Below are 26499 nucleotides of genomic sequence, written 5' to 3' on the forward strand. Positions count from 1 at the left end.
TTTAGTTCAATTGGGAAAAAAACTTTATTTTTCGGGTTGACTTGAAGTGGTTAATAAATCTTTAGAAGGAAGTTAATAATTGTCTTCTGGAAATGAAACTATTTAAAAAATCTTCCAGAAGATAAATGAGTGAATTTAGAGCTTTCAGGGTTTAAGAAAATGATCATGTATTTAAAAAGTATGACTGATGGCTGGGCACAGTGGTACACACCTGTAATCCCAGCACTTTGGAAGGCAGAGGTGGGCAGATCACCTGAGGTCAGAAGTTCGAGACCAGCATAGCCAACATGGTGAAATCCATCTCTACTAAAATTAGCTGAGTGTGATGGCACACACCTGTAGTCCCAGCTATTTAGGAAGCTGAGGCAGGAGAATCGCTTGAACCTGGGAGGCGGAGATTGGAGTGAGCTGAGATGATGCCAGCGACAGAGATAGACTCTTTGTCTCAAAAAAAAAAAAAAAAAAAGAAGATGGATACTTTACAGCTGTCCAAAATCATAGCAACTTGCTATGTGTTTATTAAAATTTAAGGTAATTAAAAATAAAATTAAAAATTGAGTTCCTTAATTTCATAAGCCACATTTCAACTTCTCAATAGACACATGTGACTAATGGCTGCTGCACTGAAAAGTGTAGATATAAAACATTTCAATAATCCTGGAGCAACCTGTTGAATAGACAGTGCTGTTTAAGAATAAAAAGTACGGTGATTTTAATGTTTATTAAACTATAATGTTGATTAATTTTCCTTAGACATTTCTGCCTGTTTCTTATCAATTGACAGTTCATACTAGTGCTCTTAAAGGTTATCAGCTTGTTAGTTCTATTTGCAACAAAATATTAATTCAATTGGTATATTTAGTAGGTTATAAACTTTAATTTTAAGCATGCTAGGTCTATACTATGCAGTGCTATCTAGTACAGTAGTCACTAGCCACATGTGGCTCTTGAGCACTTGAAATATAGCTTGTTTGAATTGAGATGTGCTGTCAGTGTGAAATATGCACAGTGTATTTTAAATAGTACAAAAATAAAATTTTTTACTTAGTGCAAAAGAAAGAAATATTTTAAAAATACTGATTATATGTTGATATAATTTTGGATATATAATATTAAATAAAATATGAAGATTAATTTTAACCTCTTTCTACTTTTTTAGATATTTTAGTAGAAAATTTGAAATTATGACTCACCTTACATTTTTATTGCACAGTGCTGTCTGTACAAGTCAGTACACTAATAAATCAAGTAATACATAATCTATTCGTACATGCCTAAATCAACAATGAGTGGATTTGTAAAGTGGGATGAAAATATATTTATTCACTTTTATTTTTGTCTTGTATTGGCTTAAAAAAAATTGTACCACTAGTATCGAAATCTTTCATGATTCTATGTAGCATAGAACACTGGTGGTGGGTGTGCATAAAACACTGGTGCAAAGTTTTAAGCCAGCTGCTAAATGAGGGATACAGACAGTATGAATACAATGGGCATCCCAGGGACAGAGAGGTTGCTGGTACTAGAAATCTATCACAGAGACGTTTGGGACTTGTATTGCCTAGACATTGAAAGATGAATATGATTCAAGTGGGCAGAAAACAAATAACTCTTTAATAAAACTCACTGAATGGACTGAATATGCTTAGTAGGCCATTAACTGGCGGAAATGATTTGAATCAAGGATTTCAGTGTGGAAATAAGAAAGATCGTGAGTTACGGTGAGATTGATTATTGGGACTCTGAGGCTAGGGTAATAAATCTAGATGGGTTTATGTAGGTATTTAGGAGCCAGAGAAAATACTTACCAACTGGGAAGTGACATGAAAGCAGTCTTTTTGGAAGAGTAGTTTCTTTGCAGGAGACTATCCATAGCTATTTTTCTGATGCAAGAAGGTATAGTAATGTCCTAGGGCAAGGAAGAAATAGGAGGCAGGTTTAAGACGTAGGAAGGGAGAACCATCAACTTTTTCTTCGAGGAAAAGGAGAAATTGAAGAAAGTGACCCTGATTTTAAAACATAACAAATAAAAGTGTTTTACATTTATTTATTTATTTATTTTTTGAGATTGAGTCTCACTGTGTCGCCAGGCGTGGAGTGCAGTGGTGAGATTTCAACTCACTACAACCTCTGCTTCTCAGGTTCAAGTGATTCTCCTGCCTCAGCCTCCTGAGTACCTGGGACTACAGGCATGTGCCACCACGCCCAGCCAATTTTTGTATTTTTAGTAGACATGGGGTTTCACCATGTTGACCAGGATGGTCTTGATCTCTTGACCTCGTGATCCACCTGCTTCAGACTCCCAGAGTGTTCGGATTAGAGGGATGAGCCACCATGCCTGGCCAAGTGTTTTATATTTATACAATGCTATGCAGTTTCAAAATTCTGTCAGATAGCCAACACAGCCTTTTATAGTGGAGAACTTGAGCTTCATTGTTTAAAGGACTCGACCAGAACCATTGTCTCCTTGTATAGGTGGGGCAGCTGAGAATCCAGCCCAGATCTTTTATCACTGCACAACCAGTCAGTCACTAAGTTTTAATAATTTTGTTGGTTTCCTGAACATTTCTGAGATATGTTCACTTCTCTCTGTACCACCTCTACCTAAGATTAGGCTACTCCTATCTTCTGGATTGATGTTTCCTGAATTTATACCTAGCTTCAGCCCTGCACCCCCCCAAAACAAAAAAGCAAATAAAATCTTCCTTTATTAATACTTAAAATTCTGTCTTACTCCATTTCAGTCATTAAGGTCTTCTAAAATGCAGTGGACTCTCCTGCTTAAACTTTTACATAAAATCTAAACTTCTTAGCCTGGCCTCATTAGGCTCTAATTGTCTATGTCTGTTCTTCCAGTTCCATGTTCATTTTGTTTTTTTAGCTATGTGCAGCTGTTGTTTTTCTGCAAACAATGCCCTTTCCTTCCTTTTCCCAATTCACCCTTAACCCCATACTACACATCTTAGTATGCTTGTCTACTTACTTGTCTGTGACCACTCTTCCCCACTCCTATCCTCAACCCACCACTCTACCTGCTATGAAGATTCACTCAAGTAGGCTCAGTAAGGACAGAGGGACTGTTTCTTTCTTACTAGTTGACCCACTGAAATTGTTGCATGTGTGAATGTTTTTGTACTTCGAACTGTTGTTTCAAATTTAGAAGAAGCTTTAGTAGAGAATGAAAGAATGACTGAAAAATATTAGGTCATCATTTCCCAACCTGTCTGTCAGTGTTTATATCCTACAAGGTAGTGGATCAGATATGTTAGAGAATGCTGCAGATTATGTCCCTATTTTGTATATTCACAATGTACATAAGGGTCAATGATAAAGACTTAAAACAGTCCTGCGGTTTAAAAAAAACTTTGTTTTTCATCCAGCTTTTCCCCAAAATATTTGAGTATGGAATCTTTTTGGGTAGTATACTGTAATTTATCTTAGGTTACTAGTGGTATTTGGGATTTGAGAAATGCTCATTTTAGGCCGGGTGCAGTGGCTCACGCCTGTAATTCCAGCACTTCAGGAGGCCAAGGCAGGGGACCACCTGCGGTCAGGAGTTCCAGACCAGCCTGGCCAATATGGTGAAGCCCCATCTCTACTAAAAACACAAAAACTAGCTGCGAGTGATGGGGGGCAGCTGTTATTCCAGCTACTTGGGAGGCTGAGGCAGGAGAATTGCTTGAACCCAGGAGGCGGAGGTTGCAGTGAGCTGAGATTGTGCCACTGCACTCCAGCCTGGGCGAAAAGAGTGAGACTCCATTTCAAAAAAAAAAAAAAAAATACAGAGAGAAATGCTTATTTTGACAGGCATATGTGTCCCTCTGATCTAATTTATGTAATTAAAAAACAATCAGATCATGCCTAAATAATATCTAGAGAAACTCTGTTTACAGTCAAAACAGAGAATCTGAGGGAACATACAATAATCCTCAAATATTTGAAGGTTCCAATAGAAGAGGAATTAAAAGTACTGTCTTTGAAACTAGAGAATAAGAGCCAGAATCAGGAGAGAAAGTTGTCAGAGGGCAGATATTGACTTAGAGTAAGGATAACTTTCTAATAATTAGAACTATCCAGAAAAGAGAACGAAGTGCTATGGAAGGTAAGTATTTTTTTTGTCCATGAAGCTTGTCAAGCAAAGATCCATAGAAATGCCACAGAGAAGTTTAACGCATCAGACAAGGGATAGATTGGAAGAGTTTTTCAAAACAGTTTGGAAATCATTAGTTTCTGACATAGCTATCAACTTGGAATTCATATTTCTTGGTTCCTTTCTAATTCTATGAATCTGTGTCTTAGTCTGAAGTCTCAATAAAGGAATCAAGTATTTGTTAGTGCAGATAAACAGAATACAAACTTCAGTTGTATAGTTAAGTGCTTTTACTTGATGGTATTTTTTTTTTTAATAGACTTGTTTTTAGAGCAAGTTTAGGTTCACAGAAAAATTAAGTAGCAAGTACAGGGAGTTCCCATATATCCCTGTCCCAACACACATACAAGGTCTCTATTGTCGGCTCCCACAATAGTGGTACATTTCTTATAATTGATGAACCTACATTGACATATAATTATCACCAGAGTCCAGAGTTTATATAAGATTTCACTCTTACTTGGTGTTGTCATGAAAGACAATGTGAATATTCCTACTCATCTTTAAGAAAATGGTTTGTGGTCATTTCTTGCTATAGGTTAGGCTTTTTTGTTTCAGAGGTCTAAAAGTTAGCTCGTATCAACACGATTTTGAGAAAGTATCCAGGGTTGGGGAAGGTTTTTTTAATAATCTTAAATGTTTACAAATATTTTATTTTGTTGGCTAACAATTTTTTTTTCCTTTTAAGTACCAAAAGAATTGGTGGAGCTCCATTTGAAGCTAATGAGGAAGATTGGCAAATCTGTTACAGCAGACAGATGGGAAAAATACTTGATCAAGGTAACTAGTATTTATAAATTTCCTGCTCTGTTACTGAAATATTACGCTAGCATAAGTTGATGTTGGGTTCTATAATATATAATTTTTAATTAGTTTACTAAAAGTAAGACTATGACTCCAAAATCCACATGTCTAACAAGTATGTGATTCTCTTCTTTCGCTACTAAGTAATAATCTTAAGTCCTAAAGTTAGATTTCAGAGGTGTTATATCTCTTTTGTGCTGAATATTGCTCAAGACTTTTCATGTCTTTTCTCATTTAATTCTTAAAATCACCCTGGTCACATCGAGTAAGAAACTGATAAGGCCCAGGGAAGTTGTCATTTTTGCTTTAGTTCACACTGTATGCATAGACTTACTTAGTGGTTCCCCTAGTCTCTATCCTATAGAACAGGGGTCCCCAATCCCTGGGCCACAGACCAATAGTCCTCCTCATTCCTGTCCTGTCTGAGCTCCTGCTTCCTGTGAGATAGACTGTGGCATAGATTTTCATAGGAGTGCAAACCTTATTGTGAACTGTGCATGCAAGGGATCTGGGTTGTATACTCCTTGTGAGAATCTACTGCCTGATGACCTGTCACTATCTCCCATCACTCCCAGATGGGTACCATCTAGTTGATTCAAATATAATGCATTTGAATCATCCCCAAACCATCTCCCTCCCACTCACAACCCCCAGTCTGTGAAAAAATTATCTTCCATGAAACGGGTCCCTGGTGCCAAAAAGGTTGGGGACCACTGATACAGAAACATGCCATCATTTTCATTTCTCAGAATTTTTGCATATGTGGTATCTTCTGCCTAAAATACCTTCCCACCAATTCGTTTTCCTAGCCAACTTTTTGGCCTTTAGGTCTCAGCTCAAGTAGTACTGTTTCTTTGAGTCCTTCTCTCAGGAAGATGTTCCTTCATGGATTTATGTTCAAGAAATTGTCATGTGGTTTTTTTATTGAATGTTCATCATGTACCAGGCACTGTTTAGTGCTTTCTTTACATTATCTTATCTACAAAATACTGATTATCCTTATTTTATTCACAAGGAAATTGATTTTGAGAAACTAAATACGGTAAACTTGTCCGATCTTACATTGCTAAAAATGGCAGAGTCAGCATTCAAATCCAGGACTTGGTGAATCTAGTGCTTTAAAATATCACTGATGAAATGTCCCTCACATTTGTCTGTCATGTATATTTTAAGTTTCTCGAAGGCTTCTTTTAATTTTTATGCATCAATATTAGATGAGTCAATTAATCACTGAGACTATTATAGTTTTCTTCCCTTGGCTGCCAGTAAGCTTAACTTTGTTATATTTATTTCTTAGTTATAATCATTAGCTAGTTTTCTGATGGAATTTTTACCTTTCCTGTTACATGGCTCTTATGGCGCTTTCATCTTTCTGCTGTGTATTACTATGTATTACTGAAAGCTGTTTTTTTTCCTTTTGAAGTAAATGGAATGTAATGAATACAAAAGTGTTTAAATCTAGAGTAAGTATCTGGCATCTGCTAGGGCTTGTCACTTTGCTCATAGCAGACATTACCAGTCTAAGCCTTTCCTGCCAAGCCTAGACTTAGCAGACTATGTTATTATCACAAATTAGTCAGCATTGGCATCTATTTGTCATCTCTTGTTAGTAATTCCCTAAGACAGCTGAACTAAGACCTACAGAATGAGCAGAAATGTTGTTAGGAAATTACCAGTAGCTTAGCCCTACTGTAATAGAAACTACCTAGAAAAAAATGACAGTGAGTGGAGGCCTAACAATCATGTGTTCAGGAAGGAAGTTACTGTGATAATCCAACTGAGCAATAAGGAGGCCTGAATTAAGGTTTTGGCACTAGTGATGATAAAGGGGGGTAGATGTAAGAGCTGTTTGGAAGGTAAATCAACAACTGTTGATAATTGATAAAGAGAGAGAGGTGTTTAGAAACTGAACTTAACCAAGGGCATTCATTTGTTATGAATTTGTTATTCAAAAATTACTGTGCTATATCTGTATTTGCTAACATATGTTCATCCAAAGTAGACAGGAACTCAAAAATCTAGGCAGATGAATTTTTACTTTTTCAGTGGAATTACTCTTATAAAAATAAAGAAACCCAGCCAGGCACAGTGGCTCACATGTGTAATCCTAGCACTTGGGGAGGCTGAGACAGGTGGATTTCTTAGCTCAGGAGTTTGAGATCAGCCTGGGCAACATGGCAAAACCCCGTCTCTACAAAATAATAATAATAATAATACAAAAAATTAGCTGGGCATGATGATGCGTGCCCTGTAGTCCCAGCTACTCACGAGACTGAGGTGAAAGGATTGCTTGAGCCAGCCTAGAAGGTTGAGACTGCAGTGAGCTGAGATTATGCTACTGCACTCCAGCCTGGGCGACAGAGTGAGACCCTGTCTCAAAAACAAAACCCCCACGAATGGAAATTTAAACTAACTGTTCTGCTAGGACCTGTTAACTCCTTGCTTAGTTGAATGGGCCTTGGCCTTATTCTTCACATTCCTTTTACTTGGCAAGTCGTAAAGAAATTTCTCTGCCAGTGAACCCTTAACTTCCACAGAAAAAAGTTCCTCTATTTTCTATGGTTGTTAATGACTGATTGATGAGCAATTTTAGACACCTTGATCATGGATAATGAATACCATTAGGCTAAATAAACAATTTGCCTTCACAAATTTAGAACCTGTACCTCTACTTCCAACTGCCCTGTTTCTTTCCCAAAGATAGCCATGTGGAGACCTTCAAAACTAGTGGGAAACCCAACTTTTAATAAATTACCCTTTAAAAGAAATCACAGTTGATTTCTTTTAGCCTCAGAATAATTTCTAAGTAAATAGGAGTTTTTCTTTCTTTTTTGAGACAGAGTCTTGCTCTGTCGCCAGGCGCCAGGCTGGAGTGCAGTGGCGCAATCTCGGCACACTGCAACCTCTGTCTCCCAGGTTCAAGCAGTTCTCCTGCCTCAGCCTCCCGAGTTCAAAGAAAAAAGAAATACTGTTACATCAAATGTAGTGTTTCAAAGAAATGTTAAAATAGGAATGCAAATATGAATCTTAGAATAAGGAGAAGGTATTTTGCGGGGCTCAATACTTGAAAGATGATGTCATTAAGTAGAAAATAACCTAATGTGGCTGGGCATGGTGGCTTACAACTGTAATCCCAGCACTTCGAGAGGCAAATGTGGGCAGATCATGAGGTCAGGAGATCGAGGCTATACTGGCCAACATGGTGAAACCCCATCTCTACTGAAAATACAAAACAATTAGCTGGCCATGGTGGCACACGCCAGTAGTCCCAGCCATTCGGCAGGCTGAGGCAGGAGAATTACTTGAACCCAGAGGCGGAGGTTGCAGTAAGTCAAGATCATGCCACTGCACTCCAGCCTGGTAGCAGTGAGACTCTGTCTCAAAACAATTTTAACCTAATATGTCTTTTCTGGGGTGTTTTTCCATCCCCCAACAGGAAGTGACCTCATTCATTTGTCCCTTGAAAGGGAAGGGCCGAGCGTAGTGGCTCACGCCTGTAATCCCAGCACTTTGGGAGGCTGATGCAGGTGGCTCATGAGGTCAGGGGTTCAGGATCAGCCTGGCCAAGATAGTGAAACCCTGTCTGTACTAAAAACTATAAAAATTAGCTGAGCCCAGTGGCAGGCACCTGTAATCCTAGCTACTCGGGAGGCTGAGGCAGGAGAATCGCTTGAACTGGGGCAGCAGAGGTTGCAGTGAGCTGAGATCGTGCTATTGCACTCCAGCCTGAATGACAGAGTGAGACTCTATCTCAAAAAAAAAAAAAAAAAAAAAAGGGAAGATAAGGGGTAATCTCTGTTTCTTAGTACCTAGTAATAGGTTTAGAAATCCCTTGAAAATGAATAAATTTGGCAATAGATGACATTACTCTAAACAGCAGTTTCAGAAAGGCCCATTTCATCTCTTAGCAAATCATAAAGGTCGCCTTTTGTTACTTGTTAATTTGATTGTATTTTGACAAGAACTGGATGTTCCTTTACTGTTGTATTTCTCAAAAGTAAATTAAGATTGATACTCTTAATTTTTATTTGCATTGTTAGTATTTTGTCTTTTTCTTTTTTTATTGAGATATTCACATAACATAAAATTCACCATTTTAAAGTATACAGTTCATTGGTTTTTAGTGTATTCACTGTGTTGTGCAACCATAACCACCAATTCCAGAACTTTTCTAACATCTCAGTAAGAAGCCTTGTATCTGTTATCAGTCAGTCTTAGTCACACCCCCACCTTCTCCCCTGTACCCATCTGTATGGATTTACCTTCTCTGGACATTTCTTATAAATGGAATCATAAATATGTGGTCTTTTGTATCTTCTTTCACTTAGTATTTTGATTTCAAGGTTTATGTACATTGTGTCATGTATCATCTCATTCCTGTTTATTGCCAAATACTAGTCCATTATATGGATAATAGCATCTTTTATTTATCTGTTATCAGTTGATGGACAATGAAGTACGCTTTTTTCCTACTTCATTGTCTATTAGGAATAATGCTGCTATGGACATTTGTGTACAAGTTTTTCTATGAACATGTATTTTCATTTCTCTCCTGTATATAACTAGGAGTAGAATTGTTGGGTCATATGGTAATTCTGTGTTTTAACTTTTTAAGGAACTGCTAAACTATTTTCCATAGTGGCTATACCATAGGAACTTATGTTGTACTCATAGCAATTTATGAGGGTTCCAGTTTCTTTGTAACTTTTTAATAATAATGATAATAGATAATATTTGACAGCTTATTATACACTAGGTGCTATGCTTGGTTTCTGTTTGTTTGTTTGTTTTTACATGGATCAACATTTAATTCTGACCACAACCCAGATCACAGAATGGTAAATTACTCCCAAAGTCACGTAGACACCAGACAGTGAAGCAAGGCTTGAACACAGGTTTGTCTGATAGCACAGCATGAATGTTTAATGCTTTATATATTGCAAAGCAGTTTCATAGAACTTTGTAAAACTTATATGAAGCATTTAACTTTGTAAAATGTTCCTTAGAGAACACTACTTTCTCTGTGCTAATGTATGTGCAACGACAATTTAGTCTCATAAGTGAATTGCAGGTAGTAGTGCAGAAAGGGCACTAGATTTGTAGTAGGAAAAACATTTACTTGAACAATGCTAATTACTAGATGTGTAAGTTGTTACTATCCTGTTTTTTCATGAAGGCATAGTTTCAACATAGTGTCTGTCAAATAGTTGGAACCCAGCAAATACTGTTTAAATATTAATAATAAATAACCACAGCAACAGCAGAGTAACTTTAGAGAAGTATTTTCTTTTCTATGGCTGGCATTCATTTGGAAATTGGTGTGAACTTGGGTCAAATTATTTATACTTGTGGACGTAGAAATGTTAGATTGTATTTTCTGTAGTTTTCTGCTGAACTCCTATATGACTTCAGATGGTCCAATGGATGTTTTATAATACTAAAATGCCTAAATATTTTTCCATAGAGAAGCGTTCGATAAATACCTTAATAATGGCTGAGAAATCTCCTGTGACAAGAGTGCAAAATTTGTATTGGTTATAAAATCTCAATTACATACTCAAAAGTACTGTTCTGGCCGAGTGCAGTGCTTCATGCTGGTAATCCCAGCACTTTGGGAGGCTGAGGTGGGCAGATCACCTGAGGTCAGGAAGATCAGACTAGCCAACATAGTGAAACCCTTTCTCTACTGAAAACACAAAAATTAGCTGGATGTGGTGGTGGCTGCATGTAATCTCAGCAACTCAGGAGGCTGAGGCAGGAGAATCACTTGAATCCAGGAGGCAGAGGTTGCAGTGAGCTTAAATCGCACCACTGCACTCCAACCTAGGCGACAGTGAGATTCTGTCTCAAAAAAAAAAAAAAAAAAAAGAAGTACTGTTGCTTCATAGTCACAAAACTTGGGTAGTAAAGAATGCCTATGTGAGTGTTTTGAAAGAAGTTACATAAAAATAGAAAGTTAAAGTTGTTTATCGTTGCTTTTGCTAATCAGATAAACGTGGAAATACAAAATCCTTTCTTAAAATTTCTTGACTATAAAAAAGTTTTAGAAATTCATTGTAAAGTATTACTGTGTTAATGATGTGTACTTTTCTTGATTTTCCACTGAGCTGAATGTGAGGGAAGAATGCAGTTTGTAGGACTTATTGAGTTTTTATTATGGCATTTTTATTTATATTTTGTTTATGTATTTATTTTAGAGATAGGGTTTCACTCTTTTCACCCAAGGTGGAGTACAGTGGTGTAGTCAGAGCTCACTGTAACCTCAGACTCCTGGGCTCAAGTGATTCTTGAGTAACTATAACCACAGGCAAGTGCCACTATGCCAAGCTAATATTTTTTATTTTTTGTAGAGTTGGTGTCTCGCTATGTTGCCCAGGCTGGTCTCAAACTCCTGGGCTCAAGTGATCCTCCTGCCCTGGCCTCCCGAAGTGTTGGGATTATAGGTGTGAGCCACTGCACCTTCCTTTGTGGTATTTTTAAAATATCTTTTGACTGTTGCCTAGAGTATAAAATACTTCTTTGTTGAAGTATGACAACTTGCAAAATACAATGGATACACTATTTTATATCACATACAAAAATTAACTGAAAATGGATCAATAACCTAAATATAAGAGCTAAATCTATGAAACGCTTAGAAAAACTTAAAGGGAAATCTTCATGACCTTGGATCTGCAGTGGATTCGTAGGACACCAGAAGACTGAGCAACAACAACAAAAAATAGATTAGCTAGATTTTGTCAAATTTTAAAACATTTGTACGTCAAAGTACATTACAAAGAAAGTGAAAAGACAGCTTACAGAATGGAAGGAATTATATTGCAAATTGCACATATTGCAAACCATATAGCTAATAAGCGTTTAACATTTAGGATACATATAAGGAACTCCTAAAACTGAACAACATAAAGACAATCCAATTGGCAAAAATTTTGAAAAGACATTTCTTCAAAGAAGATACGCAAAGATCAAAAAGCACATGAGAAGTTCAACATGATTTGTCCTTGGAGAAATGTGGTTCAAGACCATAAGATACCACTTTACTTACACCTAAGAGGATGGCTATTTTGCTTAAAAAAAGAAAATAAGTATGGTGAATTTGTGGAGAAATTGGAACTCCTAAATTCCTTGTGGGAATGTAATATGGTACAGCTGTTACGGAAGGGAGTTTGGCAGTTCCTCATAAAGCTCATCAGAATTGCCATATGACCTAACAGTTACACTCCTACATATGTAATTACTCCAAAGCAGGGACTCAAACAGATCTTTGTACACCACTGTGTATTGCAGCATTATTCACTGTAGCCAAAAGGTAGAAACAACCTGTGTTCATCAACAGATGAATAGATGTTGCATTGAAAAGAAATCTTATGTATAATATAAAAGAAAGATGAATTGGATTTTTGTTCTCAGAAATCTTGTGGTTTTACTGGGCATCCACTTAAAATGAAATATGTGAAAGTTCTTTTGTGAGTGGTAAAACCATGTAGATTTATTGCTTTCCTAAGATATGTGCATAATCTGAGTCTACCTTCTCTCTTTTTTGTTGTTGTTGTTTGTTTGTTTTTTGAGACAAAGTACCCTCTGTTGCCCAAGCTAAAGTGCAGTGGTGCAATCACAGCTCACTGTAGCCTTGACCCCTTGGGCTCAGTGGTCCTCCCACTTCAGCCTCCCCAGTAGCTGAGACTACAGACTCGTGCTACCTCACCTGGCTAATTTTTTTTTAATTTTTTAATTTTAGAGACAGGGTCTCACTATGTTGCCTAGGCTGATCTTGCACTCCAGAGCTCAAGTGATCTGCCTGCCCTGGCTTCCTGGAGTGCTGGGATTACAAACATGAACCACCATGCTCAACCTGAATCTGCCTTCTCTCGCATATCCTCTGCCACAGCATAGCTCAAGCTTCATTACCTTTCCTTTGAATTATTACAACAGGCTTTAGTTGTTCTGACATCAGAATTTGTGCTCCTAACTGTCCTGCAGTGCCAATAGGACTATTTTCTATCATTGCCATCAGAGTCTCCTTGAGTCTCCATATTTACTAGCCATGACCCACTTTCGTAGACCTGCTCACTATCTTACTTTATGGTCTTGTCTGTGTCCATTGCCAATCCCCAAAACCCAGTGGTCTAGGGCTCTAGAATAAAGAACTCTATTCAACTCCACCTTGACAGAATATGCCATAATCATTCACATCTCCCATTGAAAACCATTGTTTCTTTCTTTCTGAAATGAGCTTTACCTCCTTATCCATTAAAATGTCAATCTTCCTTCTGGTCTTAGCATAGATGTCACAACTTGAAAAAAATTTCCTTGGTCTCCCTTCATCCCTTGGCTAAGTTAGTGTTTCCTCTGTGTTTTCATAGTACTTTATAGCTATGTCAATTACTCACTTTGTAGATAACCCATTGACTACTTTTCCCCCAGATAATTATGTGTTTACGATTATCTCTTCCTCTCTAAATTCTGAACTTCTTGGAGCAGAGACTGTCTTTTAATCCATGTTTGCCCTTCCAATATTTAATGTGGGGTATGTCTCGTAGCAGTGTTGCATAAATGTTTCAGTCCTCCAGAATGATTATTGTACGTACTTCTTATTTTTCTCATTCTTTGGGTAAAGCACATATCCACTTTGCCCAACTTTCCTCCTAAGGATAACAGTACATTCAATCTAAGGGTTGTTAGAGGATTTTCCTTACCATGTTATTATTTTATTTTCAGTGTAGCATTTTCACTGCTTGATATTTTCTTAGTAGTTTACCCATTTTACAACTTCTATGATGACAAGTTGTCTTCTTCACCATGGTATCCGAGCTTTTGACTAGTTCCTGCCATGTAGTCTGCATGTAGTAAATGTTTGTGGAATCACTGAAAAGGTTGTTATGAGAATTTACTGAGTTAATATTTTAAAGTACTTAGAACAGTATTTGGCACATAGAAAATATGCAAAAAAAATGTTATATTCTAGTAAGAATTGAAAAGTTTCTTTAGGATGTGTTGTGTTACCTAAGGAAGTTATTGCTAATTAAGAGAATTTTTAAAAATTAAGATAAAAACAATCCATTTGCATGTTTTTTGTATACTCATCATGTTTGTTTTGTACCTGCTCTGTGTCTCAAACTTTATGTCTTAAAGAGCTAGGGATATGAATATGAGTAAGATGCAGCTCTTCACTTCCCAGAGCTCAACTATTAAATTCTTCTTGATTCAGATTTGAAAGGTTTGAGTAAAGACAGTGTGACCCAGTAAGAAGATCTCTGAATCAGGGGCCATAAGTTTCAAGTCTCAGCTAAGTCACTGACTTTCAGCAACATGCTTCTTAGATGTTTAGACATCAAATACATACCACCATCTTTATTTACAAGCAAATCTCTTGTTAACTTCCCTCTCCCAGTTTTAATACCTTAGTTAAAAGTATTTTTCCTCTTTGTGCAAGCCAAGGAACTTTGATAAATCTAGGTGTCATCCTTGATTTTTCTTTCCCACTGACCCTCCATATCTGTTCCATCAGAAGTCCTGATAATTCCACCTGCAAATTACAGCTTACTTCTCTTTGATTACCACTACCCTCATAATGCATGCCACCATTGGCCTTCAGGTTGGTTTCCTAGTTTCCCCTTCTTGCCCCTCTGCAATCCGTTTTCTACACAACAGCCATCATTTTAAATGAAGCATAAGCCAGATCATACTATTTTCTCTTATTTAAAATCCTCTAGTGGTATCCCATCATATTTGAAATAGAATCTTAATTCCTTATCTTGACCTACATAATTTGGCCTTTGGTTACCAATTTTACCCTGTCTTTTGCCACTTTCCTCCTTAGTCTAGTTAATTTACACTGCCCTTTTTTCTTTATTGAGACAGGGTTTCACTCTGTCACCCAGACTGGAGTGCAGTGGCACAATTTCGTGTCACTACAACCTTGACTTCCTGGGCTCAAGCAGTCCTCCAGTCTCAGCCTCCCTAGTAGCTAGGATTATACATGTGTACCACCATACCAGGCTGCGACTATACATGAGCCACCATGCCTGGCTACTTTTGTTATTTTTAGTTTTTGGTTTTTTTTTTTTTTTTTTTTACATAGGATCTCATTCTGTCACTCAGGCTGGAGTGCAGTGGTATGATCTCAGCTCACTGCAACCACCACCTCCCTGGCTTCTACTCAGCCCCATCCCCTCACCCCCATCCCACAACCTTAGCTGGGACTACAGGCATATGCCACCATGTCTGTCTTATTTTTTTATTTTTTCTAGAGACAGGGTTTTGCCATGTTGCCCAGGCTGGTCTCGAACTCATGGGCTCAAGCAATCTGCCTGCCTTGGTCTCCCAGTATGCTGGAATTAGAGGAGTGAATCACCACACCGAGCCCTAATTTTAAAAATTTTTAGTAGACACAAAGTCTCCCTACATTGCCCAGGCTGATCTTAAACTCCTGGGTTCAAGTGATCCTCCTACCTGAGCCTCCCTAAGTATACCGGAATTACAGACATTTAGCCACCTACCCCAGCCTCAAATGTCAACTTTTAAATGAAGCTTTCAGTAAGCACCCAATCCAGAGTAGTACTCAAACTTTCTATATGGTATTACTGTTTTTTATTTTCAACGTATCATTTTTGTTGCTTGATATTGTAGCAGCAGCTGCCAGGGGAAACTGATCTCTCGAACACTGAATGGAGAAGGAAGAAGTTTATTTGGCCCAGGAGCCTGAGTGATAATTTGTCCAAAGCTCAGCTTGTCTAACAAAGGAAGGTTCTGCCTTTGTATAGGCTTATACTTTAGATATTACACGTGGAAGAATCTTGGGTTTACAGTCTTAGAAATCACGTATGAAAAGAGTTTCGGTTTACAACTTCAGGAATCACATATGAAAGGTTACAGTTTTAGGACTCACATGTGAAAAGGTTTTGGTTTACAGTTTCAGGAATCACATATGAAAGGGTTCCAGTTTACAGTTTTAGGACTCATATGTGAAAAGATTTCGGGTTTGATCTTGTTTTAAGTAAAAACAGTGTCTTCCGGAGAGTTTCCCCAAGACCAAGTCTGCCACCTACAGGAAGGTGAAACAGGAGGCGCCAGTCGGTCAGCCTTTTCTTCTATTGAAATGCAGTGTGATAGTCAAAGGGGAAGTTGATCTCAGATGCCTGGGTCTCCTTCCTCAATATTTTCTTACTAGTTTTCCAGTTCTACTGCCTCATAGGATATAAGCACCCAATACACCCTGCCCATATAGAGCAGGGGAATTGCAATAGTGGAAGAGTTTTACCAAGATAGAGCCAGCTAAAGGGAAGACCATAGTCTTAATTATTATTTAGATTAGCCTCTGGTAGCATTTGGGGGCTAGTATTTTTCAAACACAGTTTAGGGGAAGGGGTGGGGTGGGTAGGCAATGAGTGCTTGCTGCTGATTGGTTGGGGGTGCAATAGCAATTATCTTCCTGCTGGATAGGGCCACAGGTTGGCAGGTCTAGGTGGAGCCACTGGTCATCAGACATAAAAAAAAAAACCTGGAAAGACCTCTCAAAAGGCCAATCATAGATTGTACAATAGTGATGTTATCTGCAGGAATAATTGGGGAAGTTGCATGTCTTGTTATTCTCTGAATAATGGCTGGCAATCCTTCACCTCTACCAGGTGTGTCCAATCTTTTGGCTTCTCTGGGTCACATTGAAAGAAGAAGAATTATCTTGGGGCACACATAAAATACACTGACCTGAATGATAGCTGATATGCTTTTAAAAAATCACAAAAATTCTCATAATGTTTTAAGAAAGCTTACAAATTTATGTAGGGCCACATTTAAAACTGTCCTGGTGTTAGCTATGCGTTGGGTAAGTTTGCACACCTTACCTAAATTCAGGCTCCTCTACCCTCCTAGCCTAGTGGTGTCTTATTAGCTTTACAAAGGCAGTTGAGTTTTGGGGCAGGGCCATTATCATTTAAATTGTAAGCTAAATGTCTCCCAAAGTTTAAGCCCAGGAATAATTAAGGGCAGATTAAAGGCAAGATGGGAGATGACTAGATCAGATCTCCCCCACTGCCATACTTTCTCAATGATACAGTTTTTGTAAAGGCTGTTTTGTTACCAGAAAGGGATCCCAATCCAGACCCCAAGAGAGAGTGCTCTTGGAACTCACACAAGAAAGAATTTGAGGCAAATCCGTAAGGCAAAATGAAAGCAAGTTGATTAAGAAAGGAATAATGGCTACTCCATAGGCAGAGCAGCCCGGTGGGCTGTGGGTTGCTCATTTTTATGGTTATTTTTTGATTATATGCTAAATAAGAAGTGGATTATTCATGCCTCCCCTTTTTAGACTGATTGCCATTGCATTTGTAGACTATTTTGTATAGCAGTGAGGACAAACAGAGGTTCTGGAGGGTTTTGGCCAGCTTCTTTACTGCAACCTGTTTTATCAGCAAGGTCTTTATGACCTGTATCTTGTGCTGACCTCCTATCTCATCCTATGGCTTAGAATGCCTTAACCTTGTGGGAATGCAGCCCAGTAGGTTGCAGCCTTATTTTGCCCAGCCCCTATTCAACATGAAGCTGCTCTGGTTCATGACCCTGACAGTTTGTGACCTGGTCTGGGGCGACACCCAAAGTTCGTTGTCTCACAGCCAGGGACATCAAGGACATAGACACACAGAGTGAGGTTAAGAGTGGAAGTTTAATAGGCAAAAGAGAGAATAGCTCTCAGCTACAGAGAGGGGTCCTGGAAAAATGGGTTGCCAATCCGTGGTGAAATGCAAGGGATTTTATAGATGAGTTGGTAGGGAGGTGGTATCTGATCTACATAGGGAATGAAAAACCGGTTAAGACCAGTTGTGCCATTCACATGGGGTGAATCTCTGGCAGCCTTCACTTCAGTCTTTTATTATGCAGGCTAGTTTTCAGCCTGAGCTGTTGCCCATTTCTTTCTTACTGTACATGTGCTAACCAAAAAGGGAAGATGGAGCTTCTATGCTGGACATGCCTGGCCCCCAGGTAGCCCTTTTCTATTGGCGCAGCTGCTAGCATTCCCCCATGCAAGCTTCCAACTTTCCTATTTATGTTTGCAGCTCAATTTTTCAGGCTGCTCTTGGGCAGCCTGAAATAAATTCTTGGGCTGCTTTTTGTTAGAAGGGAGGTTCTGCTAAGGACTCTCTTACCCTATCTGCCTAAATAATTTTTTTCTTTCTCCTATATCAGTTTCAATGGGTTGTCTTTTTCACCACAGTTATCGAAGCTCCTAGATTAGTTATTACCATATAATCTGTACATAGTAATATTTGTGGAATCACTGGTTGATTATCTTTCAACTTTATGTTACTTAATTATAAAATAAAGAGTTAGATCTAAATGACCTCCAAGGACTTCCCTTGTCAAAGATAAAGCCTGACACTAGTTAAAGTTGATAAAGACAGATTTTATTCAGTAACTGCTACAGTATAAGACGGACCTGTGCTGTGTTCGAATTTGTGCAGAGGTGATGGGGTGTTTTAAGGAAAAAAGAGGGAATAGGGAGAGGAGTGGGAGGAATGGGAGAGCTTTAGTCAAGTTATGGAAGTGAAAAATTTAAAAAGCAGCGAAGAGCATTGTTGACTTTCTATGATTATGTCGTTTATGTCTTCTAACTAGCATGAATAGAAATTAGGCATCTACCCTCTCACAGAGGCCCTGTTGATTACATTTCAAAGGGTCCTTCAGAAAGATATTCTGGGTCTTAGGAGATACATATGCATCTCAAGAGGGCAGAGGAAGAAGAAGTTACAATTTTAAGTTTGTTTGTTTAGTAAATGGGAAGGGGAGGTCTGGGACCTGTCTTCAGATGTTGGCTGGAACCCGAAGTAAATTCTTTTGACAGCCTTGGGTTTTTCCAGACTGGAACCTTAAGGGGGACTAGCTCCTCCCAGGGATGAGACCTGAGGCTCTTAGAAGCCATTTCACACCCTCCTTTTAAATTTCTTGTGAGTTATCAGAAGGAATTATTGGTAATTTGATTGTTTATATAAATCTAATATAAATATGTTAATGATCCCACTGAGATAAAGTCTATATATTTGCCCTATAGGCATGTGAAGTCACCTTTCCTGTATATATTGAGCTGATATGATACCTTTACAATCTCCCTTCCTTTCCTCTGCCCAGCATTTACCATCCTCATCCTCTGTTTTGTTTACCTGTATGTAGAGGTTAGGAGGAAAAGATGCAGGGGGTATTGGAATGAGAGTAGAATGGTGTCCAGGATGCCTCACTGGCCACATTTTTGACTTTCAGCCTTGCAGACAGCAAACATTGATTCTGGTATTGTGTCAGGAGAATGGTTGTCCCTCAGGCACCATTCAGGGGAACTCAGTAGGACCGGACCTGTCAGCTAGATTTATAGAGAATCAAACATAGAACAAGTTTTTTTATTTTGAAAAAAAATTATTTTTATTTTTATTTTTGAGACAAGAGCTTCACCATGTTGGTCAGGCTGGTTTCAAACTCCTAACCTCATGATCTGCCTCAACCTCCCAAAGTGCTGTGATTACAGGCGTGAGCCACCACGCCTAGCCAGAACAAGTATTATGGAATAATGATAGGTGATAATAGGTACAAATATTATATCAAATTGTTCATGTTTTAGACATTAGAACATTCCCTCCCTGAAGAGAAATTGCATGTAAAACCAAATTATAATTATAATGCTTCTTGGTCAGAATCAACTTGGAGCATGGGGAATTAATATAAATTACCAATGTAATTGGGATCTGGTTGCTTCCAGGACCCAAGAATTCACCATTATAGACAGTCTTTGATAGACACAGCTAGTTTCTGGCTCCGTAGGTAGACTATAGCTCATGAGCCACATCCTGCCTGCTACTTGTCTCAAAAAGCTAAGAATGATTTTTATATATTTAGATGATTGGGAGAAAAAAATCAAAAGAATACTAATATTTGGTGACATGTAAAAATTAAGTGAAATTCAAATTCATTATCCATAAACAAAGTGTTAGTGGAATACAGCCATGCCTTTTCATTTACGTATATTCTATGGCCGATTTTGCACTATGATAGTAAATTTGAATAATTGCAAGACAGACCCTATGGCCCACAATGCCTAAATTATTTCTTGTTTGGGCCTTGAGAAAAAGTTTGCTTACCTCTGGTGTAGATTAAATAGCTTTTCATAAAAATTATTTAGAGTCTTTTTGAATATTCTTTTTATTTGCAGCATTTATTTTGTGATAACAGTAAGTTATGACTATTTTGTACAGCGCTAATTAGTGGATTTTTCTTTAAACATCAAATTGCACAGCAGTATGTCTAAATTGCCCTTAAAGAAATACAAAATGAGTAGTAAATTTATCTTTGAAACCTGCACGACAAAAGTATTGCACCCTAAATGCTATGAATAAAGGTCAGTAAATTTAAGTTAAACAGCGTGGGGGGCAAAGGATTTTTATCATCTTTATATCCATTTCTCTTTTTATTTCCTCCCCTTTTACACATAAATGCTAATCAATAGTTGTTAGCTGCTTTTAGAATTTGTGACACTGTGAGCCATTGGCTGTGCTTCAACATCTGGGTTGTTGGCCAAACTTTGGATCTATGTCGTTTTTCACCTCTAAGATACTGAGGATAAGCTTCCCCATACTCAGCATTAGCCTCTTGGATAGTCAGCCAGTGTTGTCTTCTTCTAAGGGCCTGGTACTCAACTGAGCACTCAATAAATGCTTCATTCAGATCATAAGCTGAGCTCTGCATTGTTGATTGTCTCTCATTTTTAAAAATTTGAGATATTCACACACTGTAAAATTTACTCTTTGAAAATAAACAATGTAGTGTTTATTAGTATAGTTACAGGGAATGTGCAACCATCACTGTTATCTTAATTTGAGAACACTTTTATCACTCTGAAAACAAATTGCATACTTATCAGCAGTCATTTCCCCTTCCTTCCTTTCCCTGTCCCCTGGGAGCTGCTAGTCTACTTTATCTATGTGGATTTGACTATTCTAGACATTCCATATACATGGAATCATGCAATATGTGACCTTTTGTGTCTGGTTTCTTTCACTTAACATGTTTTCAAGCCTCATCCATGCTGTAGTGCGTCATTACCTCATTTCTTTTTATGGCTACATGAGATTCCATTGTGTGATGTACCACAGTTTATTGATTCACCTGTTAGTGGACATTTGGGTTGTTTCCACCTTTTGGCAGTTATGGATAATACTACTATGATCATTTGTGTAAAGATTTTTTTGTGGACATATGTTTTCTTTTTTCTTGTGTAAATACTTAGAAGTGTAATGGCTAAGTCATATGGTAGCTAAATATTGACATTTTAGGAACTGCCAAGCAGTTTTCCAAGGCAACCACACCATTTTACATTCCCACTAACAACCTGTGAGCATTCACATTTTTCCGTATTCTCACCAACATTTATTATTATCTTTCTCATTGTGATAAAATTTCTATTCATATTCTGACATTTTAGCTTTTGATATAATCACTTTAGGGTCTTTCTCATGTAATATTTTTCCCATTTTCTGTATATCTGGTTTTTTCTCCCAAAAGAAATGTAACACCGTTAGCCAGAGGAAGTATAATATTCTAGGGAATGGGAAACTCATGCTTCCTTTGAGTCTTTTAAGACTGTTCGTTGTCCATCTGGGCAACATGGAGAAACCCTGTCTCTACAAAAAATGCAAAAATCAGCCAGGTGTGGTGGCACTTGCCTGTAGTCCCAGCTCCTCAGGAGGCTGGGGTGGGAGGTTAAGGTTGCAGTAAGTTGTGATCATGCCACTCTACTCTACCTTGGGTGACAGAGTGAGATCTACCTAAAAAAAAAAAAAAAAAAAAAGATCCTGTATTGTTCCTGGCCATACTGCTTGTTTTATATTCGTTTTCTATATTAATACTGATTTCCTGTGATTTTATTATACAAATTGATGAAAAGATGTTACTAGTGCAGGCTAGGAAAAGGGTAATCTACCTGAGAGAGCCAGTTTATTTTTCTCCTGTCTAGCCCATTGCCTGTACTCCAGGATAATCTCTTGCCTTATGTTGGTTCTTCTCTTTTGGTCCTCATTATGCTCCTGACTCCTTGAATTGCAAGAAATAAGTGAAATTGCTGACATTTTATGTTATTTTATGCCTACTTTAAGGTAATATTATTACTGTTTCCGTTTTATTGCTGAAAAAACTAGCTCACAGAGGTCATAGAACTCATTTGCATTTCACTGTGTTAACCTCCCTTATTGGCTTCCTCTGACCTCTAGGTTAGGGGGATGCTGCTGAAATGAGAGAAAACTTCCTGCACTGGCTTTTTTTTTTTTTTTTTTCCTGGGTAGTTGTGAGGATGTTTTGTTTGGTTGGTTTCCTGCACTGGCTTTTAAGCGCAGGGGTTATTCAGATCATCTTTCTTTGGCCTGTTACAGAGGCCCTGGTTTGCCTGAAGTGCTTGTGCAGAAAGAGAAGCCTAGACGTTTACCTTAAAGCCAAGTTACATAAGTTTTCATATACCAAGCAATGGAATTTTAACTTTACCCTTAAATAGGAGAACAGTGAGGTAGAGAGAGGTGTGGTTAAAGGTATGTGTACAATTTGGCATGTTTTTTGAACCTGATTCTGTTCTAGGCATGAAGATGGGAATAGTTTTGTCCTTGCCCTTAAGGAACTTCCAGCCATTTGGAGAGATGGAATCCAGTAACTACCCTCATGTGGGAAAATGTGTCTATAATGTGTGTGTAAAGTTCTTGATAGCAGAGGAGAGAGCCACAGAGATCCCTTCTTACCTTACCTTAAATTTGGTTATCAAACAATAGTAAATATTTTTGATCGTTTTAAGTAGTATGCCTTTTAGGGTACAATTAGATTGGTCTGTTTAGTGTAACCTCTTTCCTTTATAAACATGTATTAACAGAACAGATAGCATAGTTATACAAGTCTACCAATGTAAATGAAAATTGCTTTCATGTATTAAGATATTAACTTTATCTGACAGATATGCCAAGAGTTTAACAGTACCTGGGCATGGGAGATGGAGAAGAAGGGCTATCTTGAAATGAGTGTTGAATGCAAACTAGCACTCTTAAAGGTAATAAATTTATTATTTGTTACACTTATTTTAATTTAAAATTTCACTTTTGACTCCTGGTTAAATTGGAAAATAAACAAAAAGTAGACACTTTTATTATTAGTAGAAGAGGACAATGTAGTCTTCTATTTTTTGTGACAATCTATTCTTTAAAGTACTTTTTTTAAAAAAATATATCTATGTTTAATTATATTTTGTAGGAACAGTAATAACATGGGCAAGCAGTTACTCCAAATTAGTTTTATTCATTGTTTTCAACCTTCACAATCGTTACTATATACTGTAAACTGTGGATAATTTTCTACTGACTTACTGAATTAGCAGTTTGATATTGTCTTCTAGATGACTAGGAGCATGTCATTTCGTATTTGATAAACCCTCACATAATCAAACCAACTTGACTTAAATGGGTCATTTCAAAGGAGGCTTTTTTACAAGTTTGAGTTTTCTTTTCCTGCCCACTCCCTACTGTTGGCCCCTAATTAGTAGCAAAGTGGCCAGTATAATAGAGGGGAAAAAATATTCTTTGTGAAAACATTAATGAAGTTTTTGCTACTTCTAAAATTTATAGTGTTTTATAAGTAGAATTATTATTCAAAAGACCTCAAGATTTTATGATGATCCTTAAAATATAATGTCGGTGTACATATTATTATTTTGGAGCTGGATAAGACAATAGGGTAGCTGTTAATTTGCTGTTAGATGTTGATTGCTGTTGGAGCCTACACAGAAGTCTTCAAGATCCGTAACATACTTTTCTCAGAAAACCAAAAGTCATGGTAAACTCAGATTTTAGGGCATACAATCGTGCAGGTTCATCTGTCTCTATACCAGTTTGTGGTCCCAAGAGGGGTGATTCTTTGGGAGTCAAAATAAAGTTATAGAAGTTGTAGTCATAACTTTTATTAATCCCAATTTTTGAAATACCTTTTTGTGGATTCTTATAATGTATGTAATACTTTAGTATTATGTATTTGATTACTTAAACGTATGTAATTACTTTAGTATCACATGTTATATATTAGTGTGTATATTATGCATTTATTGTGTAAATACATAAGGAAGTATATATAATACATATAACTTTTCAGAGTATGTTATAAATTTTTTAATAATAAGGATGCTTGATCAAAAATGTTTAGCGACTACTGAGATACCTGACATAGGTGAAGGCATAAAGACTCTAATAGGCTCTCTGCCCTGGCAGAGAGACTCAGGAAGAAATCTGACTTATACCCTAATCATCTACAAAATACATAACAAAATGTAGTTCTTCCAATCTAGTATGTGAGTATCTTTTTATTAAAACAATTTTCCAGAGGCGGCTATCAGTGAAAATCTACCTTCCTTGAAAACTGCATATGTCTCAAGCTTTCAGAAACAGATAGTTTTTTGAAGAAGAATGCTAATCCAAAACCTGGAAAAGATAAAGAATTATTGAAAGTTTTATACTATGACTCCTGAATAACCAACATGTTAAAAACAAATCCAAAGGGAAATTTTAAAAATCTTGAGAGACATGAAAATGGAAATTCAACATGCCAAAACGTACAAAATCCAGCAAAAGCAAATCTAAGAGGGAAGTTTATAGCAATCAATGGGCATATTAAAAAAGAAGAAAGATCTCAAATAACAACCTAATGTTATATTGCAAGAAACTAGAAGAACAAACTAAACCCAAACTTAGTAGAAGGAAGAAAATAACCAAGATCAGAGCAAAATTCAATGAAATAGAGACTAGAAAAAAATTGGTAGGAAAGATAAACAAAACTAAGAGTTTGTTTTTGAAAAGATAAACAAAACTGACAGCCTTTAGCTAGGATAAGAAAGAAGACCTAAATCAGAAATTAAGGTGAAGACGTTATAAGCAATACCATAGAAATATAAAGGATCATAAGAGACAACTATGAACGTTTGAATGATATAGAAAAATAAGGATAAATACTACAAGCACGTATTTTACCAAAACTGAATTACGAAGAAATAGAAAATCTGAACAGACCAATAACAAGTAAGAAAATTGAACCAGTGGTCAAAAATGTCCCATCAGAGAAAAGCCCAGGGCTTGATGGCTTCACAGCTGAATTCTACCAAACATTTAAATAATGACTAATACTAGTCCTTCTCAAACTCTTGTAAAAAACTGAAGAGGAGAAAACACTGCCAGCCGAATTTTATAAGGCCAGCATTATACTGATCTCAAAGCTGGATACAAACACTATAAGAAAAGAAATATTCCCGATGAACACAGATGCAAAAATTCTTAACAAAATAATAGCAACCAAATTCGACAGCACATAAATGGGATCATTCACCATGATCAAGTGGGATTTATCCTGGAATGCAAGGATTATTCATCATATGCAAATCAGTAACTGTGATGTATGGCCAGGTACAGTGGCTCACACCTGTAATCCCAGCACTTTGGGAGGCTGAGGCAGGAAACTCACTTGAGCCCAGGAGTTCAAGTATAGCCTGGGCAACACAGTGAGACCAGTTTTCTAAAAAAATATTTTAAAAAGCTAGCTGAGTGTGGTGGCATACACCTGTAGTCCTAGCTACTGGGGAGGTTGAGGCAGAGGATTGCTTGAAGTGTGATTGTGCCCCACCCTGGGTGACAGACTGAGACTCTGTCTTTAAGAAATAAATAAACCAGGCAGGGTTGCCCCTGCCTGTAATCCCAACTTTTGGGAGGCTGAGGGCAGATCACTTGAGGTCAGAAGTTCAGGACCAGCCTGGCCAACAAGGGGAATCCCATCTCTACTAAAAGTACAAAAATTAGCTAGGCATGGTGGTGCATACCTGTAATTCCAGCTATGATGGAGGCTGAGGCAGGAGAATCACTTGAGCTCTGGAGGCGGAGGTTGCAGTGAGACAAGATCATGCCACTGTACTCCAGCCTGGGTGAGAGAGAGAGACTCTGTCTAAAGAAAAAAAAAATTAAGTAAAATTGTGATGCTCCACATTAAGAGAATGAAGGACAAATATTATATGATCATATGAATACATGCAGAAAAAAGATTTGAGAAAATCCAACTTTTATGATAAAAACTCACAACAAATTAGGTATGAAAAGAGCATATGTCAGTGCAAGTAAGGTCATGTAAGACAGCCCCACAGCTTACGTCGTACTCAACAGTGGAAAACTGGAAGCATTTCCTTTAACATCAGGAGCAAGACAAGGACACCCACTTGCCACTTATATTCAACATAGTACTGGCAGTCCTAGTCAGAGCAGTTAGGTACAAAAAGAAATAAGTCGTCTGAATTGGAAAGGAAGAAGTTAAATTGTCACTGTTTGCAGAAGACATGATTTTTGTTTTGTTTTTATGATTTTATGTGTGAAACATCCTAGAGACTTTACCAATAGACTGTTAGAACTAATAAATGACTTCAGTAAAATTGAAAGATGCAAAATCAATATACAAAAATCAGAAGTGTTTCTAATCACAAATCACAAACTATCCAAAAAAGAAATTAA

General features: G+C 37.5%; 1 protein-coding gene across 3 annotated transcripts in view; it reads left to right on the forward strand.

The window, feature by feature from the left end:
• RSF1 (remodeling and spacing factor 1) overlaps positions 1-26499 on the forward strand; it is a 157973-nt gene that overhangs the window by 46607 nt on the left and 84867 nt on the right. For all 3 annotated transcript variants that reach the window (XM_032295915.1, XM_032295916.1, XM_032295917.1), the window contains exons 2-3: positions 4839-4930; positions 22926-23018. In XM_032295915.1, the coding sequence (XP_032151806.1) occupies positions 4839-4930; positions 22926-23018 (185 nt within the window). The remainder of the gene's footprint in view (positions 1-4838; positions 4931-22925; positions 23019-26499) is intronic.

This window comes from Sapajus apella, unplaced genomic scaffold, assembly GCF_009761245.1.
Source record: "Sapajus apella isolate SASKATOON/1434 unplaced genomic scaffold, GSC_monkey_1.0 scaffold34, whole genome shotgun sequence".
NCBI classification, from domain to species: domain Eukaryota; kingdom Metazoa; phylum Chordata; class Mammalia; order Primates; family Cebidae; genus Sapajus; species Sapajus apella.